The following is a 13814-nucleotide window of genomic DNA, read 5'->3' as shown; positions in this document are numbered from 1 at the left end:
TGGCTCTTGCCAAGGTATCTAGGGTAGTCATCACCTGGTCTAAATCGTAGAAGCAAAAGATAAATGCTGTTGTATCAAGAGCAGGCATCCTTGTGCAACTTCGGGAAGGATTAGCTGGTGTATGAGGAGGGTGGCAGCAGTGGTGGCCGTCCAGCTAGCCTGGCATCGTGTGAGCCTGCACTAGCCTCTGCACCATCTCACAGCTGCAGAGGCTAGCTTCTGAGAGGTCAGGAGACAGAACAAACTGGAAAGATTTGCACCTACCGTATAAACTCTGGTGTGCTGGTGCTTCCTGCAGTCTTCATGTTGTTTAACCTGATCGATCCTTGCATCTTTCCCTGACATCCTCTGTTTAAAATACAAACCTCCTTCCCGCATGGTTGGAACAAGCCAGCTATAGGCATAGCCAGAACATAAGTGTGGTTCAAATGAATAAGAATGCCTGGTGCAACCAAACCCTCATGGCCGAGAAAGGTGCCTCCCACTGCATTGTGTGCAGGCAACACACAGGTTAATAAATGAATGAAACGGGACAGAGTACACTACTATAGGGGTGGTAACAGGAAGCAGCCAGGAATGTGTGACCTGTGATGATGGAAGGAGGAGACTGTAGCTGCGTCGAGTTAGCAGAGGTTAGGATTTAAGGGGCATAAGGCAGACACACTGCCTTCCCCTAAATGGACTGCTTCACTAAGAACAACCCCATAGCAATGTCAGGAGGGTCTCAACTCAGTAAGCAAGCTGAAGCCGGTCTCTCTCGTGCTTGACGGCAGCCACTGAGCATGCCCAGGGAGGCCCCAGGTGTGACCTCTGCTCCCCTGTGAGCAGCGGGTGGACCAGGCAATCTATCATGGGTGTTTCTGCTGTCAGCCCGAGTGCTTTGCTGCCGCTGCCTGTCACCCTGGTGGATGAGACCTGCTTAAGGGCAATCATGTCAGTCTCTCTGTGACCACTCAGTCTAGGCAGAAGGATGATCTTGACAGGCCTGGCAAAGTCAGCACAAGGTGCCAGGAGCTGTGGGCACAGCCTTCCTCCCTAGAGATGCGATGTGGGCCATTGTTTGGTTCTGCAGCTGTTGCTTTATTTTGGCTTTTCCCTTTTGCTTTATTTTCACAAAGTGGGCAGAGGCATACAGGACGTGGCTTCAGAGCTGGTCATCTCGGATAAACCTGTTGCCCTCCGAGTTTTTCCCATAGTAAACGTAGCGGCACTTGCCCAGGACACCTGCCAATAAAAAGAAACACATCGTTAAAGACGCATGATTAGGAGAGCAGGGAAACTGGGACGTAGCCCCAGAAAGGAAGGAGTCGGCCTGTCTTCAGAGTTGGCATTCAAATGCATGAAGATGACCAGGTACCAGTGGCTCGCACTCGGGCTTTTCTGCATAGCTTTCTCTTCCCTGTTCTAGGGACTTAGCTCATGCGGCCCAGCTACTTCTCAGCATACAGCATGAGCGCCCTTAGGGAATGAGGTTCCCTTAGAAGAGTTTGTGAGAATGTGCAGATGGACTCACCCCAAGCACAAGATGGCCAGACTGTAAACTGTTTTTGAAGTCCTTAATCATGAATCGATACAGCTATCTTCCAAATCCCAGGTGGCTTGGGGATGGTTAGGGAGGCAAAATGGTGTTGACAGAAAAGCACAGGGAAGCTAAAACAAGCCTCTGCCGTGACTTGGCTTCCCTTCAGAGACATCCCAAAGCCTCTCCAGCTTCTCATGTTTCCTTTGGTGTTACGTAAGTTTTGTGGCTGTACTTTAAATGTCCTGTAACTCCTTGAGAGGAGAGTTAAAGCTTCACCATCAAACAGACCCCTAAATCCCTAGCACAGTTCTGAACTCTTAGAATGAACTCATTCTAAGAGCCCATTCTAAGTGCCATATTTATTAGGAAGGTTTTGTAGGATTGTTAAGAAAAAAAGTTTTTGTTGGAAAATAGGTGACAACAAATGAAGGTCTATTTTTGGCTCATAAAAAGCATACAATTAAAAATCAGTAGCACAAAACTGTCTTAGGACGAATAGCATTTGAGCCTCTGAAGTATAGACACAATCAGACAAATAAAATGTCTGCAGCAGTAATTCAGGAATCACAAGTCGGCCTGTGAAGACAGCTTCTGCTAGCTAGGCTTCTCTTTCCATCAGTTGGCCCGCGTGAGAAGCAGTAGTGCTTTCTGGTGGTAGGCATGGGGATTCAGGATACGGCAGCCAGGCTCCAAGTTCTCTGTTGTGAATGTTTGTGTGAAAGAGATGCCGCTTCCCACGCAACTTGACACATTGTCCTAAGTTAGGATTACAGTGAGTCAAACTCAGCAAGGCAAGGCAGACACTTATGGATCTGGATGGTTTGGGGTGAAGGCCGGGGTCACATTGCTCTGTGGCTCATTCTTATTCTGCCTGTTTCCTGCCGTGGTGCCATGAGTGAGGTGTTCTGTGGGTCACTCATTCTCTCCTTGGCTCCTGATCTTCAGTTTCTGGTTTCTGAGATTGGTCTGGTGCCTGGAAACACTGAACTTGGCTCAAGGTGTGTGGAGACCCTTCTTGGGGCCTAAATAATTCTCTTAGTTCTTGTCTCTGAATTGCATATGGTACCTAGGATGAGAGTCCTGCTGTGACCAGTGCTGGGGGTTGCGTGTGCTTTGGGAGCCAGACTGGCTCTGTCTCAGGCAGGTTGAGTATCGGCAGATCCAGAGAGACCTGGGTCAAATGTATGGGGACCAGCAGTGTTGCAAAAGGTTAGGGCGCTCAGCTGGCACAGTCCTGCTCCTGCACAAAAGAAGGAAGGATACACACAACACTGCCCAGCTACCATGGGTTCACATGTTCTGGCAAATTCTCCAGTGCATTCAATGGTTTGATTTCTATTCTCTACGCTTGCTCTGTGCTAAACTGGCATAGGGGCCGTGTCTAGATGGTAGACAGGCAGGATGTGCCTCGGACCCCAGGCCATGAGGAGTTCTGGGACAGGTCCCCTGGTCACTTTTGTGGTTGGCATTGAAAGTTGTTTGTAAGGCCTACCCTGTTGCTTTGGGCATGGAAGCAAAAAAATGCTTATAGACACCCCAGAGAGAACTGTTGGATGAATGTGGGTGACTGCAGGTTGGTGTCAGTACTTAGAAAATGAGGCAAGGACATGAGGTATTAATATTGTCAATGATCTCTTGACGGGAAAACAGATACCGCACTCACTGTCAGCTAAATAGACATCAAGTGCATTAATGACAAAAGGGCAGGCTTTAAAGAAAGGGGCTGTGTGCAGTGGAGAGTGGAGCTCGTCTCTGCTCTGGCAAGAAGCTGATCTGAAGAGACATGGTCAGGACCACCGACAGGCCCTGGATTGTGTGCTGTGACACAAAGCAGAGATTCTGCCAGTGATAGCAGCACCATGTCATGGAGACCCTGCTGCTGCCTGCCGCCCTAACGTGAGCTGGCATCACTGCCTGCCGCTGCGGCTGCGCTCTGCCTGATGCTGCATCCTCGTCATGGCGGTAAGGTTCTTGTCAGAGTTGTGGCTGGGGAGAGGACATGGAGTCCATCACAACTTGGGCTTGGCAGAAAGAGCACAGAAGTCCCTGCTGGTATCCTGGCCATGTGGGGTGACCTAGAGGCTAGTGTGTGAGGAGGTGTCACCTTGAATGCAACTCCTTAAAGGGAAGGCACTCGGGTGTGCGGGCTGCAACACAGGCCTGGCAGCAGCAAATAAAAAACGCTTGCTTGGTGTTTGCCTGGGGCCAAAGGTGCTCCAGCCAGTGATGGTGAAAGTCGATTCTACATGCTGAGCCTGAATTGTTTAGCACGAGTTAAACAAAACAAGTATCATCTCCCCAAGTTTAGACAAGTTTCCCACCACAGCTCATGGTAGGGAGGGGATGACCCCCAATAGGTGATGTTCATGTTCAGGGGTGGAAGCAGGCATGCTGTTCCACGTATGGCTGGTGGACTTGATTGTGAAGTGGAGGCTGTTTATACAGAGGCTGCACTCCTACTTGTAAACTGAGCAAAGCAGCACTTTGTGGTTCTTCCCTGGGTCCACCTAGTGCCCCCCTGCTCCATGGAACCACCAGATGATGGTTGTGAAAATCAGAGAGGAAGCTTTGCTTGGCAAGAGTGTTTGCAGGCATGGGGTGGGAAGGCGCACTGAGGCTGGAAGTTGGGAACCTGCTGCTGACTGGGTAGGCGACGATTTCAGCACCCATCTACAGCCCAATGACTTGTTTGTGTCTCTTCACAAACTTTTCACGTCTCCAACTGGAGGGAGAACAACATGTTTAATGGCCGACGCAGTGGTTCTAATTAAAATATCTGGAGTGGGCCGTAGGAAGGGGAGCAGGCTCGCCCTGTAGCTGGCCCATGTGCAGGGTTTTCTCTTCAGAACCCTTGAGACCTGGCGACACGCCCTCCCTTGGGGAAGCTTCCGCTGCCAAATGTGACTCCTAATTTTTCTTAAGCAGCCAGCTTTCCCATCACCATAAGCTGCTCCAGCTATAACGATGAAACAAAGCAAAATGTGTAGGGAAGGATTTGTTTTAAAGAGCCCTTTCTCTTTTCAGAGCCTGTCCCTCTGGAGTGGGGGGCTTTCTGAAAAGGGGGGGCAGTTTCTGGATGTAAGACTGGCTTGACTGGGCCAGCACCTGAGATGGGGCTGGGGGAGAGAAGCCCTGAGCAGGGAAGGGGTTCTTGCACAGCCCTGCTTTTTAGCTCACTGTGGTCTCCAGGGCACCCTGACTCTGGGGGCTACTGCTGTATATCCCCACCTTTCAATCATTAGGGGAGTAGAGGCAGGACTTTTTTGTAGATCCAGCCCCATCTTTAATAGTTCAGGAACTAGGTCACATCCCTCTCCCTGGGCTGGGATCCCCATTTTTACAATGAGGGCATATTATCTCAGAAAACCACTTTGGTTCTAAAGTAATGACTTAAGATGTTCAAATGTCTCCCTTTAGGAAAATCAGGACATTAGCTGCAATACTGCCTGGTGAAGGAGGCAAATTCAGTAGTCACTTAACCACATCATTCGATTGTAGCAACCAAATGTACCCTGGAAACCTATCTAGCCCCTGCCCCATCCTGCAGCCTATATAGGAGGGTGAGCTCTGTAGGACACCAAATTCCCAAGGAAAAGGTCTCCTCCTTGCTCTCCTGGAGCTCATGCTCAAAACTGGAAGTGCTGGTAACTTCCTTCCCACTCACTTGGCTCTAATCCCAAGTCTATCACTCCATAGTGAGAGGCAGCTGTTTATCACTGATATTTAAATAGTGAAAGAACTGAAATATCCTCTCATACAAACCAGTGCAGATTGGACCAACAAACTGGTATCTGTAAGAACGACACTGCATTCAGCTCTCTATTTACTGGTGCTGTGGGTGGTCATCACTGTCAGTACCAGTCTCACAAACATTTGTCAGCAGCTGTGTGATGACTGCATGGGTCTCAGTGCACCTGCAGACTCTCAGAGCTGGCAGAGTGGGGAGCTAAGGGCCTCTACAGCACGTGCTGAGAGGGTGGGGAAAAGGTGCATTAGCCGAGGCACACAAGGAACAGGGCCTTGGGAAATGCCTTCTGACCTGTTTCACAGGCTCTCGGACACCAAGAAAAAAACAAACAAAAAACTCATGGGAAATGCTCAAAGATTTCATTGCACCAAAAAAATAATACATAAATTAAAAAAGGGCCACTAGAACAAACTTACCTTTTAAATCTGTTTTCCATGTTCTCTTTGATGAGCCACTTGTGTATCCATAAACACATCACCCTCTGCATAGCCTGCCTCCTCCCCGCTTGCTAACGCTCAGTGCCTTAAAACAGTACTTAGTGCAGAGGAAGTACTCAATAAAGATATCGAACGCACTGACCTTAAACCATTACAATAAGTATGTATCTAAACTTTAAGCAGAAACCCCAATGTTAAGCATTCAAATTGTTATGCACTCATTCTGTCAACCTCTGGCACGACTTCAGACATTTCAAACATTTAAAAAATACATGCTGATGAAACATTTGTCTTGTCCAAGAGGGGCTGGGGCAGTAAGAGAAAACAAAGAGCCCTGAATCTTAAATAGTGGAATCATTTTACTGTTGAATAGTTTTCTCCGAGAAAAACGATCAATCGTTTTGACCAGCTGGTCGGAGAAGGAGAGTGAAGCGTTAGCACCCGGCCCAAAGGTCTGTAGACAGTGACCTCTGAAAAGGGATGTTCCCAGGGAAGCACGTTCCTGCGTCTTTGTTCTGTGCAGGCCCCCAGTAAACTGGGAACTAGAAAGGAGTAAACGCCCATGGTTTACGATCTTGCGCACAGGCCAGAGGTCAGCCCTGGGCTGTGCTATCAGCTCAGGCAGAGAGCACCAGGGATGGGCAGAGCCTGCAGAGCCTGCCGAGCCGCCTCCTTAGAGACTGCTTCTATCCTAAGGCGAAATCAGAGAGACTTGAAAAGATCTTTAGCAAGAGGACACAGTCCCTCCTCCAAGCCAACCCAGTTTTCCTGCAATTTGCTGATGTGTCATTGGGCAAGCCTGGGGGACAGGTTTTCTGCCTGACCTGAGTGAGGGTGGACCAGAGAAGAGCTGGGCCTGCCTTCCCCAGGCAAGTGGCTCGGTTTAGCCTGAGCATTACTGCCTGCAACAAGAGCATCAGAGTGACAACACAATGCTTGTTAATCCTTAAAGTGGCCGCAGTTGTTCCTGCAGTCTTACCCCAGGTACCCTTCCAGCAGGTACCCTTCCATCAAGGGCAAAGTGAAGGTTTTTGATTTTTAACATCTTTAATATTCTGGGAATATAAATGTCTTTAAAGGTATCAACTCCTTAGGGTTAAGTTCCTCAATCAGCTTTTGCCAAATCGCAGTTTTCCCCAACTGCATCATTTTACATACTATTTTCATGGCACTGAATAAGCAGGGAGACAGAAAGAAATTCTATCAGCTGGTTGAGTTCCCAAATGCCCAGAACAGCCTGGGTTAGGCCAGGCCAAACTGAGAAGCCAAGACCCCCATCCGTGTCTCCCCCATGGGTGCCTTGGGAGCAAGGACCCCAGCATTTCAACCGAGGTAATGTCAACAGGAAGCTGTGCTGCCAATGGTGGAGCCAGGGCTTGAACCCAGGGCCCCCACATGGTCGCAGCAGTGCCTGGGGCCGTTCTGCCAAATGCAGCATACTCTTTTCAATCTCCCTGGAAGGCATTTGTTTTAAACTGAATCCCATTTCCCAGAGTAACACTGTGCAGAGCCTCATTCTGACAGGAAGGCTTGAATCTTCTGTTGAAGTTTAGTCAACACATTTTATTGTGTGTCGTTTTAGTTCATTTCAATTTTATTTTGTTTTCGTTATTTCTACCAAGGCTAATTGCTCTCCATGAATTTGTGTGGTTTGGGGGATCCCAACAAGCCGTTAAAGCTGGGGTCAGCTTTTCGTCCATCATAAATCGTTAGGCACAGATTGAGTTGCCGTCAATTTCCCTTTGGGTTGATGATGATAAACGCTGCGGTAGTAATGAATTACTACACAGGAGACCTTGTGTTCATTTCTCTGCAGAGATGAACACTGTGGTGTGAGAGGGGATCGTGCTCTGCTCTGTGGCGGCCAGGGCTAGGCGGCATCCCTACTCTACAAGCAGCACAGTCACCAGGCAATCTCTCCCTCTCAGGAGGCAGCTCAGACCCTCCCTGAGACCCTGCAGGGACAGGGAACTTTCCACTGAGAAAGAACAGATGACAGAGCTGCTTACACAAACCCAGGACCTTGGCAAGTCTCACCCTTGTGTTTGTAAGATGGAAAAGGCAGGGGCAGGAAGGCAGCAGCAGTGAAGGGATCTTGGCCAATTCCATTTGGAAGGGGACGAGCGGCCGCAGCTCAGATGCTCGTCTCCGGAAGTGGGCTAGTCCATCTGTCAGCCACAGGGGCGGGGGGTGGGGGGCAGAAAGCAGACACCCTGGATTCCCAGGCCAGCTAAAATGAGGCTGTGCATTTTATGGGAAGATAAGAGCGTGCCCTCCACAGAATCGGGTAGGGGAGAACAGGTTCTTGGCAGGAGCTCCGGAGTTCCCTTTTGTAAGGCTGGCTCTTAGCTTTGTACATGAGGCCTTCCCAGAGGGTCTGGACCCAGGGACTGACACCGCATGTCGATCTCTGTGCAACAGTGGTTCAAACTGCACACATAGTTTTAGCTAAAACATTGTTTTTCAAGACCTTGGAGAACATCCCCTCAGCTTTCAATCACACAGGAGCATAGTATACCTCCAAGGGACAGTCACCCCAATTTCTGGATGAACCACTGCTGAGCCTCAAACGATCCCAAATTTGTTTTCTTCTTCAGGCAGATGCCACTGCTTGGGCTCAGCGGAAAATGAAGCTAGCCTCACCTGCTACTCAGGACTTGCTGAAGGGTGAGTTACTTATCTTTAAGTATCTGCTCTAGTTCGCATGCTCGCCTGTATACAAGATTGCTACACTTGTCTTGCAAAACATGTCTTCTCACCTATTGGAGAAATCTTTAGCTTAGATAGAACTTAAAAATCTTCCCTGGTAAGGTGGACGGTGAGGTTCCCGCTGGCTCTGCATGGAGGCAGCACCAGGTCCACCAATGACTGTATCTCCTCGTCCAGTCTGAATAACAAGACACAACCTTTACAGCTTTTTGTTCAAGCTGTACCTGGGTAGCTTCTGAGCTGCGATTCCATGGAGAACAGGTGGAACGGCCAAGCCAGGTGGGTGAGTGTGTTTCTCCTCTTGCCTGTGGCTGCGCTAAGTGGGGCTTAATGGATTGGAGATGGGCTGGCTTCCAGAGTGCATGTCATGTCAAAATGAGATGCAAAGCAGCTAAGATTTCTGAAGTGCCCTCAGCAGGTTTAGTGATGGATTTCACATCAACCCTGCTTTCAGTCAAACTGGACAGTGGTCAAGGGAGGTGGATTCACATCTCTTGCTCAACTTTTACCTGATGAGCTCAGAAATTACAACAACAAAAAAAGGAAATGTCCAACCCTTGACCTCCATCCACCCACTCTACCTTGATCTTTTCCACTTGCTTCTGAAGTTACCAGCATGGCCACTAGAGGGCAGCATGCATTTAGGAAAACGACTTTTCTTTTTGAGGGGAAAAAAAAAAAGAGGGCAACCACTATTCAAAGCAGGGCCGCGAAAGCCACACTGTGCTTTTGGTCACCCATGACAGGTTCTGTAATGACCACCGGGTCGTGTTTCGTCAGTCTGTACGGAAGGCTTTCTGGGAATAGCGAGACCAGACACTTCCCCGCTTGTCCATTTTTTACATTTCTTCTTGCTCCTATTTCCAACACAGATTGTCCTTATTGTCAATGCTCCAGTTAATCGGCCAGGCTGAAGGATTGGGAATTTTTTACTATGTCACTTCCAACGATGCCAAGAAATATGCACACTGATACAGATTGGACTTCCTTGGTAAAAATGTCTGAGAAATAGGGGCAAAGAAAAATATACCACCCGAAGTTGCTATTATGATAGTCAAAAAGCTTTAAAAACCAAGTAGATACATCTTGCTCCAAATATTCCTTGGCCAGTGTCTTCCCTCAGTACTTCGTGCACCTTAACTAGAAGAGGAAGGAGCTACTTCAGGAACAACATGATGGCAGCTGAGAGGTGGGCCCCTGTGTGTGAGCAACCAAGGAGCAGTGTGTTCTCCTGCCATCTAGAGAAACATCTCATTTTTCAATAACCTTAAACAGTAGAATGTTCTAAGCTAAAATGACATTGCTTATAACCATGTAAAGGGAACAGAATGGATTCAGGCAGGCAGGGGAACCCCGAGTGCAATCCAGCCCCCCATCCAGAGAGGAGACTGCCCCCTAGGGTCTCTGAAACAGGCGGAGCATAGCCCCCGTGTTGTTTGCCCTTGCACTTGCCCAGCGCTACACTAACACCATGGAGCAGTCACCAGGGGAGTGCTGAAGACCAGCTAATTAAATGATCTCATTACCTCATGGCTAACCAGAAACCTTCTATCTAACGTCAATTTCACTGTCTTCCTTGGTACATGGTGGAGATCTGGAGACGGCAGCAGGGCCTTTAAGGCTCAGGTGACACAATGAGGAAGCTGGGCTGGTGGGGAGAGTGCTGCCTGCCTCCTTCGCAAGGTCTTACCCTCTCCTGCTCGGGTAAGCTCCAGAAAGGCCACCGCACCGTCCCCACCGCACCGTCATGGGGCTGGATTTTCAAGCAGCTTTTCTGAGTTTCTTGCTTTTCATGTACCTGGGAAAGCAGCAGAGATGGCTCCCGGCCCAGACGGGGCAGTCATTGCAGAATGAACAAGCTGATTCGGGAATCTCCAAAGGCAGAGAAGGAATGCCTTTTCCTTGGTGTGAGCAGGGTTGAATTATGGCAATCCCAGTGGTTGCTGGTTCTGCCTTGTGGCACTGGGGGGCCAAGAACAGGCCCCTTTTTTTTCGTAAGTTCCTAGGGGATGGAGGGTGCACTTTTTAGCATCACTGTTCCCAGATGACCTACCGGAGAATTCAGTGTCCTTTGGGAAAAAGTAAATCCTTGGACAGTGTTTGCTTTTGTAACATATAAAGTACTAAAAATCAGAGATTAAAAATCTGGTTAAATCTGCCTCTTTCTCCCACCCCTCACACAAAAGATTTTGTTTAATGGAAGTCTTATTTTCTCTCCAATAGCAACTGGAAAATAGCGATGATTAGAAGTTGCTTTTAGCTCTTGAAAGTTTAATGGTAACCAACAGGAGAGGGTTTCCTGGATTTCAGAAGAGGCACAAGACTGAAATCCACCCTTGGCTGACTTTAGTGTAAGAGGAAGGAAACCCTGAAGGAAGAGTTTCCAGAAAGTCTTGAAAGCTCTTGCGTCTCCAGGCTGGTGCAGGGACCCTGGGCAGGGGAGGTCCTCCTGCAGAATCTGCGTGGGAACCCTGGTTTGGCTCTCGAGCAGACATTTGCATTTGGGTCTCGAGATTGGTCCCTGTTACAGAACTCCCATTGACAGGAGGGGAAATATCCATAGTTCTGTCTGCTTCTAAAGGCTGATATTTCTCAAGAGAGTCATTGAAAATAAAGACAAAGTTGCTGTAAAAGAAATTCTTGAAGGTGCAAAAAAAAAAAAAATAAAACCTTCAAGCTCTCGAATAAAATTAAGCAGAGGCAGTAACAACCAATTCTGTCATCATTCAAGCTCTCCAAGGATGAGCGAAAGGCCCTCCTGGCTTGGTCCAGTGGTCCACCCCCATCTGCCCTTCATTAGAATCCAAACAATCTTCCTATATTGATGTGACTATAATCTTTCCTAATTCCAAGACACTCTAAATTGCTTTCTGCAAAAGCAAAACAAAAGACGTGTACTGATACATGGTCTAACTCAAAAACTAACTATATTCTTTCATTGCAGAAAGCACAGCACAGACTTGGCACCAGCCAATCCCACTATCAGATGCCAACCTGCTTTCATTACTTCCTGGTCTTCAACTCTGCATCCTCTAACCTGCTCAGAACCCAAGCAAAATGCTGATGTGAGTACAAGAGTCTATAAGACATAAACTGCTTTCTGCTACTAATTCTAACAGCAGTAGAACCCTCCATCTTTTATTTTTGTTTTTGCCTAAGATAGAGTACACAGGAGAAGAGCCTATTCCATGGGCCTTCATCAAGGTCAAGCTCATTCAAACTTCATGAAAAGCCCTGAGTCTCCCCAGCAGCAGGAAGATAAACTGTTTGGTTTCGGCTTTGACCTAGGAACAATGCTGCTCAAACAGGCACTGATGACGGTGGGTGCTACCACATATTCTCAGTTCCTGGAACATGCTATGACGGCGGCCTTGGATGTCACCCTGTGCTGAGTTTCACAAGTCTCCCTACTGGAGCAGGGGACAACAACGGCCCCTGGACCAGTGCTGCCTAGCACCTAACAGAATACATCTGGCTCTGACAGCTTGATGCCCGGCTCTGAGCCGCATTTGGCAACACAAATTAACAGCATAGACATTGCCCACGCTGGGCAGGAAGTAATAACTTGCTACCTGCTACTTGGCCAAAATCTCATTATAAGCCATTACGGTAATTGAGGGCCGAGACTCTGTGGATATTAGACTCCCTGAGCACCAGTGGTTAGTTCAGGAGAGGGAGGGCTCATGAGGGAGGGGGCTGGGGAGCCCGGAGTGAAAGTGTGTTGAGGATCACGGTGTGTGCTTGCGCCCCTCTGTACTGCACAGCCTGCAGTCCACAGTGAGGAAGGGCAAAGCCACTTCCGGTGGGCTCCCCAACATACTGAACAATTCAAATCTGGTTTCAGGGACAACGGGAAGGGGAAGGTAGTGGCCAAGTAGAGCTGAATGCTTTGAGTCCTGAACCTAGAAGCTGGGTGGAAACAGAACAAAGTGAAAATGATCATTCTCCCTAGAATGGAGAGGCCCTTCGGGGTTGTGGGTCACCGAGGGGGAGGATGCCTGGCGAGGAGCACACCCTGAGGTCCCCCTCCCTTCTTGGCCACGCCAGCCTCACCCCTTCTCTTTGCCTACAGGGTTAAGCAGAGTCTTGAACTGAGAAAATGGCTGCGGTTGGTACAAGTGAGGCCTTCCCTGTAACCAGATCCTTCAGGAAAAAACAAATTAATCAACAGCGAGCTGAAGTGGGTTTAATGATTGCATTCTGCATACAATCAGCTTTTCGCTTTTCAAGGGCCATCAATATGTCAAGGGAAGACATATCTGAAGGATATAGCTCTTAACATCAAGGTTATCTATTCTCCACAAGGCTCCCACTCCTTGCCCGGCTGATACTCCACGCTGCCTGTGTCTAACATTTTCATCAACTCTGCAATCAATCAAGGTAATAATGTTGTGCAAAAAATCAATTAACAACGCAATTAAACTTTCCTTATTATCTCAAAGGGCTGAAATAATACCTAAAGGGAAGATAGACTCGCTGAGCGCACACATCCATAATCCAATGTGAAAGTGAATTATGAGGTTAGACAGATGCAGGCATGTGCTGGGGCTGTTATTTTCCAGGGGTTGTATCTCATCACGGCACTGTATCAGTCAGCCCCCAATCCCAGACCCTAAAATTCCAAATTACTTTTAAGAAATATATGATGTGCAATATCCATTTCATATTCTCTTTTAGAGATAACTCTGCCGCCCCCCCAAAAGGGAACTGCCATATTATTCAAAGACAAAATGATCTTTCAACAAGAACATAAAATACAAAAGCTATAATAACATTTACATCTGTATAGCACACATCTCTATAAATGCAGGTCATCTATTAACCATAATCTGTAGTGCCTAAAAGGCCCAGGATGTGGCACAACATTTAAAACCCAAATGCGCAAACGTGCAGCCTCCTGGGGGATGGTGGGGCTTCCTTGCACGGCAGGCCTCGCTCATGCCTTACCACACACACAAGCATCGGAAACATGGGAAGGATTACTCATTGCAAATGAAAATGACTATATTATTTAGCAATTACACTCAACTTGCCCTGAAACACTATCCTTCGGAACTGAGCATTTACAGTACATAAAAAGGAGACGACAATTAACCTTTTGGTGCAGTGAACTCTGGGAAGTGTCAGAAGTTTCTCACCGACATGAGATACCTAGGGGAGGATAAGCAAGGGGTTCCATGACATTTACAGAGCTCCTTTGAAGCGATTCAGGACCCATGGGCCACGGTGTGATTCCTAAGATGATGACCTAGAGCTACAAGGGGGATGATGGGAGGAGGTGAAGTGGAATGAGGAACACCATGCGAGAGCCATTACTAGCCTCTGTCCAAGTAAGATGGGTATTTGGATACCTGCCCAGCTCCTGCAAACAGACCACTCAGTTAAACACTGAATATCC

General features: G+C 48.1%; 1 protein-coding gene and 1 long non-coding RNA gene across 2 annotated transcripts in view; one reads left to right on the top strand and one right to left on the bottom strand.

The window, feature by feature from the left end:
* Positions 1–1056: 1056 nt before the first annotated feature.
* LRMDA (leucine rich melanocyte differentiation associated) overlaps positions 1057–13814 on the bottom strand; it is a 1013179-nt gene continuing 1000421 nt past the window's right edge. Inside the window, exon 7 of the mRNA XM_058671395.1 lies at positions 1057–1224. Within this exon, the coding sequence (XP_058527378.1) occupies positions 1145–1224 (80 nt within the window). The 3' untranslated portion in view covers positions 1057–1144. The remainder of the gene's footprint in view (positions 1225–13814) is intronic.
* On the top strand, positions 10045–12814 carry LOC131481655 (uncharacterized). Its single transcript, XR_009246481.1, has 3 exons — positions 10045–10120; positions 11361–11481; positions 12489–12814. It is a non-coding gene; the product is annotated as an uncharacterized LOC131481655 (long non-coding RNA).

The sequence above is a fragment of the Ochotona princeps genome, chromosome 13 (assembly GCF_030435755.1).
Source record: "Ochotona princeps isolate mOchPri1 chromosome 13, mOchPri1.hap1, whole genome shotgun sequence".
NCBI classification, from domain to species: Eukaryota; Metazoa; Chordata; class Mammalia; order Lagomorpha; family Ochotonidae; genus Ochotona; species Ochotona princeps.
Note: the sequence above shows the minus strand (reverse complement) of the source record. Positions and strands in the feature narration are given on the sequence as shown.